Genomic DNA, 6611 nt, shown 5'->3' on the forward strand with positions numbered 1-6611 from the left:
ATATATATATATATATGTATTAATTCTATATTATTTATCATTTGGGAAATAAATGGTAAGTCCATGAATTTATTATTAACCAGCCAGGTCTAAACAGGGCTCTTTTGTGTCTTTTACAAATTTTTTTATTGCCCCACCAATTTTTTTTTTTTTCAAGAATTAAAGTGGGTTGTTGTATATATAATATATCCAGGAGATTCTTGATATAAATTTGTATACATAAAATTAAAAGTATAATTTTACATATGAAATAAAATTGTTAGAATCGATAATATGATTGTGTATAAATAACCAAAAAAAAAAAGTTTTAAAAATAATTTAATTCATTACTCAAAATTTCGAATAAAGAGATAATTTAGCACTTTTAATAGGAGTCAATAAAATTAAATTATCAAATATTTTGGCACGTGTTTCTAAAAGCTAAATACCATATATACCCTCAAAACCATAATGCAAATGAATTTATTAATCATGAAAGCAGTTGGCTTGCAAGCATCACCCATCAGACCAATCTTGCGCAAGATATTTGATGACAAGTCACAACAGCCTACCTAATGGAAAGGCAAAATGACTATGTCCCACCTAAACTTTGATGAATGGCTTTTCTTAATATTAAGTTTGACAATCCTAATTTTTTTAAAATCAATTTATCAAAGTTATATGATAGGTTTTTACCGCTTAAAAGCTATTTTAGTTATTTTATATGATATCTAATAAGGTTGATATAACATACATCATTAATAATATAAACAAATTATATTTTCAGTTTAAATACTTGATTTTTTTATATTTTTCTTTTTTGTTTAATATTTCTTCTTTCTCTTTTTTATCATTGAAAAACATTTATAGAGTAGTTTGTGGATTTGGACACTTATAATTTGTCTAGTTAATAAGACATTTTAAAATTGGTGAAAATGATAAAATCTAACTAAAATGAAGCTAATACTAAAGATGAGCGATAATGTCAATAAGTGCACAATATTAAAAACACAACAACAACCAGATTATATAGTTACGAGAAATTGAATGGTTAATTGTGATATTACAAAGGTGATACTAATAAGAAAGAATCAATCAAATTGAAAACACTTTATAACTTTTAGTTTTTATTATTAATAACTAGACGTTAATGAAAAATATATAAATTTTTGAAGAGAAATTGTTATATAACTTAGACATAAAAGTATTTTTGACTTAAAAAAACTGACCAATTTCGTTAACAAATTTAATGCAGGATAAAAATAGATTTTTAAAATTTAAAGATGAAAAATGTCATTCCATCTAAGTTCATGTGGGAATAGGATTTGCGCAATAAAAATACGTAACATTGCCACGTAACCAAGCAACCAACCCTACACTTGGCAATGAGGGTCAAAATAGGAAGCCGAAAAATTCAACTTAAAAAAAGGGCAAATACGAAAGTTAAAAAAAGAAAGAAAAGAGTGATGCACTATTGAATCCCACGCCAAACCACAGAGCTCGCAAAAAAGCAGGAAAACCAAAAGCAGAGCATAAACTCGAAACTGCTCTCCCAATCATATTTCTCGTTTTTGTCCTTTTAAATCTTCAAAATCATAACAAACGAAATTCATTCGAACAAATTTTAAACTGATAATCAAATTACACGGTTGATTTATACACGATGTCGTGTTCGTCGTCATCAGGTTCGGAGGAAGACGATGAGGGAATCGATTCCTATCGGAAAGGAGGTTACCATGCCGTTAGAATCGGCGATCCGTTTGCTTCCGGTCGTTATATAGCTCAGAGGAAGCTCGGTTGGGGACAATTCTCTACTGTCTGGCTCGCTTACGATACTCAAACCTCAGTACGTTTTGTGTTTGATTTAATTCATTTCTTGTTTTGTTTTTGGATTTATTTATTTGTTGCGACTGTGATATGATTTGGGAAGATGATGCGTGATCCCGGTACTTTAACCAGAATATACGAACATTTTGTTAAAGTTAATTGTTAGTTAACGGTATTGTTACCGCAGCTGCATCATAATGCTCTTTTGATTATACCACGTCGTGAAAATCATTTCAGTTTTTTTATTAGTGGTGGATTCGTTTCTTGTTTTGCTTTTAGATTTTATGTGTTACGTTATGATATGATTTATGAAGATGATGCGTGACCTCGGTTCCGTTACCGGAATTTACAATAATTTTGTTAAGATAATTGTTAGTTATAAGTAATATTACTTCGGTTTTATCATAATGCTCTCTTCTTTATATGTTGTCCCTCTATGAACTGCGTGAAAATCATTTCAGTGTTTTGATTAATGTTGGATTCGTTTCTTGTTTTGTTGTTGGATTTTATTTGTTATGATTATGATATGATTTAGGAAGATGATGCATGATTCCGTACTGTTACCGGAATTTACAGTCATTTTGTTAAGATAATTGTTAGTTAGCGGTAACGTCACTGTGGCTGTATCATAATGCTCTTTGAAATCATTTCATTTTTGTAATTCAAGATGGATTTGATAAGTTTGGATATATTTTTGTTGAGTGTATATAGATTCTGATGCATAGATCTTCATTATTAAAATTTTAATAATTATTAAATAATTTTGTATGTAGTTTAGGTTTATTAATTGTAGATGACGAGATCAATGCTAATGTTAAATGATGATCTGACTGATATCCCTATGGACAAAAATGATATACTTGGTTTTATACTTAACAAGTATTTTTATGTTTTGTGTATCTATTTTGTGACATGTTTGATAACGGGCAAGTGAATATTTAAACTTCTATGCGTTTCATAATGCGATTCCCATCTTAGTTTTGTTGATTAAATATGAAGCAACTCTATGGGTATTTACAATAATCTTTGTCTGCAACTTCCTAGAGATGTCGTGATTAATGAAAATAAGTCAAAACACAGAGTAAACAATGTTGCTTAATGCAAAATTATGTTGTATATCAGTGTAGATTGTAGGGCATCGAATATTTGGCCACGGTGTCTTCTTTTAAAGCATTAAAATTTTCATTTCTTCATATTGGTAATTTATATAGTTCATCACAGATAGAATATGGTGAATTTTTAATTAATGGCATAACCATAAATAAGACACTTGCTTGAAATTATTCCTTTATTGGAATTCAGAGCATATTATTATTCAAAAAGGTGACAGCAAATAAATTTAGGAATCCAGTCATTGCATTTTTTACTTGGCTTTTACATCTATGTAATAAATATGGTGTTCCCAAGTGATCACTAACAGAAGCCCCTAGCTAAAATACTTAAGGATCACCCTATTATTTTATTGCTTCCATTTTCTTCGTACATTAATGTAAAATTAGAAAGTATTATGGAAAATATATTATTTATGCTTGCATTCTTCTCCATTTTTTCATAAGAACATTCTTCTTCATTTCCCAGCAAGGGAGTAAAATTTTGTATATCTGGTTCCTTATTTTTGTATTTTGCTTTTTTCAGAGTTATGTTGCTGTTAAGATACAAAAAAGTGCTGCAGAATTTGCTCAGGCTGCTCTGCATGAGATTGGAATCCTTTCAGTTATTGCTGATGGTGACCCCTCTCATTCCAAGTTTGTTGTGCGACTGATTGACCACTTCAAGCTTTCAGGGCCAAACGGGCAGCATCTTTGCATGGTCCTTGAATTTTTAGGTGATAGCTTACTTCGGTTGATCAAGTACAACCACTACAAAGGTCTTGAATTGAATAAAGTTAGGGAGATTTGCAAATGCATTTTGACAGGCCTGGATTACTTGCATAGAGAACTAGGTATATTACACACCGACCTAAAACCGGAAAATATTCTTCTCTGTTCAACCATTGATCCTTCCAAGGACCCAATTAGGTCTGGACACAGTCCAATTCTTGAAAAGCCAGAGGGAAGCCTAAACGGTGGAGCTACCATGAATCTTATTGAGAAAAGGTTGAAGAGGAGGGCTAGGAGAGCAGTTGCCAAAATTTCAAGAAGAACTTCAGTGGGAGGGGTGCAAGCAACAAAGCCTGAGCGATCTATGGATGGGATTGATGTTAGGTGCAAGGTTGTGGACTTTGGAAATGCATGTTGGGCAGACAAGCCATTTGCAGAAGAAATTCAAACAAGGCAGTATAGAGCTCCTGAAGTCGTACTTGGTTCAGGATATTCCTTTCCTTCTGATATGTGGTCATTTGCTTGCACAGCTTTTGAACTTGCTACTGGGGACATGTTATTTGCTCCCAGGAGTGGACAAGGCTATAGTGAAGATGAGGTAAGAAGGCATTCTATTAATTAATTGATATTTTTGCTGGGCTATAAGTTTCTCTTTAAATGCCGTGTTCCCTGGTAAAAGTCTTCATCTGGATATTGTATTATAGCACACTGATTTCTGTTTATGCTGTGGCTAACCTTTGGTTATCAAATGAGAGAAATCCTAATCGTTAAACCACGTGATCTACCATAAAAATCACTTGGTATTTATTTAAATCTGCAAAAAAAGGTCGTTTGTTATTAATATGTCAAATTTTTTGTTGATTAGTCTGGTAAATTTTAAAGCATCTTTCCTGTAAATCTGTTTTACGTTGTTTACATTATGATGAACACACCCTCTTTGCTGCCCTGGGTGAAAGAGAAAACAACAAAGAAACTGTCTGTATTAGATGCTGAAGAAGTGTTCTTGGGTTGATTTTAGGATCACCTTGCTCTCATGATGGAACTCCTTGGAAAGATGCCTCGAAAGGTAAGCAGATTATAGCCACAGTATTTTCCATTATTATTTGTGTACCTTAATGCCATTTCTCCTCTCATGCGAATATGAGCAGATAGCTATAGGAGGAACCCGATCAAAGGATTATTTTGATCGGCATGGGGATCTTAAGAGGATTCGGAGGCTGAAGTTCTGGCCACTTGATCGATTGCTTATTGAAAAGTATAAATTCTCTGAGACTGATGCTCGTGAGTTGTCTGAGTTTCTGTGTCCCATTCTTGATTTTACACCGGAGAAGAGACCAACAGCACAGCAGTGTCTACAGCATCCGTGGCTCATTCCCACGAATACTAATCAAAACGAAAAGAAAAATGAGCCTAACATGGAGAAGGAGAAGCTGGACAAGGAGACGGTGAACGTTGGAATGAGCAAACTTCAGATTAGTGTGGGTAAATGAAGAAAGTTTTGCAGTGCTGACACACCACTACCACTACCACTACCGCTACCAGAGTCAAGCTCATCTCATTCCTCCTGTATGAGTATATTTGTGATTGTCATTTTTTTGTTTGTTATATTTTTAATAAGATCATTTTTTGACTAATGATTTACTAAAATGTAAAATAGTAATGTACGTTGTGAGGAAATGACACGAGAGAAAAGTTTAACTGCAATGACGAACACTAGTGCATCTTGAATGGTACCGATAACATCTGCTCACTTCTTAATCGAATATCAACCTTTGTTATGTGATCAATCTTGAGAAGTGCATGAGAATTCAATATGCTTGCTTAGAGTATTTTGCCCAGAGTTGAATGTGTAACGAAAAGGTTGAAGATTTGCTCGGAGTTGATTTAATAATAGTTCTCTTCATTATACAGGTGATGAATGAGAATTTTCACTTCAGGATGTTCTGGGTAGTGGGTACTATACAGTCATGAAGAGTCTTTGGTTTTGCCAATGTTCCTCTTGTCTATTTTCGTTCACTGCAGTGTCATGTCATGCTGTCAACATGAAAAAGAACATACATTCATATTTGAAATGAGTTTATTCAGCAAGTATTTAAATGACACGAATGACACATTTAGCGTTTTTATCATCATTATCATGTATTCAATGATTTGAGGATGAGTACATAGATACCTATAATTTTCACAGTGATCCCAAAAGTTATAGTTGAATTTAATCCAGATTGAGTTTGAGTAAGGCCTAATTCGAGATTAATTTAAATGAAAAAATATCAGTTTGAAACCAAAGACTTGAGGTTATAATTTTATTTTAATTTTGATATGAATTAACTTGAGCTTGAATATTTAATTTGAGTTCGAGTATGAGTTCAACTGAACTAAATTCAACCCTACCACATTGGTGATTTGTGGGGAGGACCCATCAGCGGCATCTTTGCCACAATGGGGTCATTATTAAGCGTGTTAGATGATGGTGATGAAAGTGGAAGGCAGGGAGTGGCTCAACAGAGCCTTATGGTGGCCTCTCTTCTTTCTTATCTGTTTTATCCCCACAACATGCTACACCATTATAATTTCAGCACGCTTGTGTTCCATTTGGAAAATTAAGCCTAATATAAAAGTCATCCTCTTCCAAATCAGAGAATTAACAAACCCTAATTTTGTGTAAGTTCTGTTCTCCTCTTCAAAAATAGAAGCATTTTGCATGTGAAAAAAGGATCACATCTATTGTTTTGTGGACCCTGATCTGATTTCTGGGCTTGCTCTAAGATTTTTTTCCACTTTTATGTTTCAATCATCATCGATATGCATTATTTTGGCTGACTTGTGACAAGGTAAGTTGAGTTCATAGCCAATTGGATTGGTTTCTGACATTACTTTTAACATAGAAAAGACAAATTCGACTAATGAGCTAATAACCCCTAAAAGATTTAGTCTAATAACTTATTCTTAGAGTCTCTTACTAGTATATACATTCAACTCTAGTCT

General features: G+C 33.1%; 1 protein-coding gene across 1 annotated transcript; it reads left to right on the top strand.

The window, feature by feature from the left end:
* The first annotated feature begins 1432 nt into the window (after positions 1–1432).
* On the top strand, positions 1433–5330 carry LOC123199475 (SRSF protein kinase 1-like). Its single transcript, XM_044614498.1, has 4 exons — positions 1433–1825; positions 3442–4224; positions 4645–4692; positions 4775–5330. Exons 1-4 carry the CDS (start codon positions 1643–1645, stop codon positions 5114–5116), a joined length of 1356 nt encoding a protein of 451 aa, XP_044470433.1. The 5' UTR covers positions 1433–1642; the 3' UTR covers positions 5117–5330.
* Positions 5331–6611: the final 1281 nt, after the last annotated feature.

The sequence above is a fragment of the Mangifera indica genome, chromosome 16 (assembly GCF_011075055.1).
Source record: "Mangifera indica cultivar Alphonso chromosome 16, CATAS_Mindica_2.1, whole genome shotgun sequence".
In the NCBI taxonomy this organism is placed as follows: domain Eukaryota; kingdom Viridiplantae; phylum Streptophyta; class Magnoliopsida; order Sapindales; family Anacardiaceae; genus Mangifera; species Mangifera indica.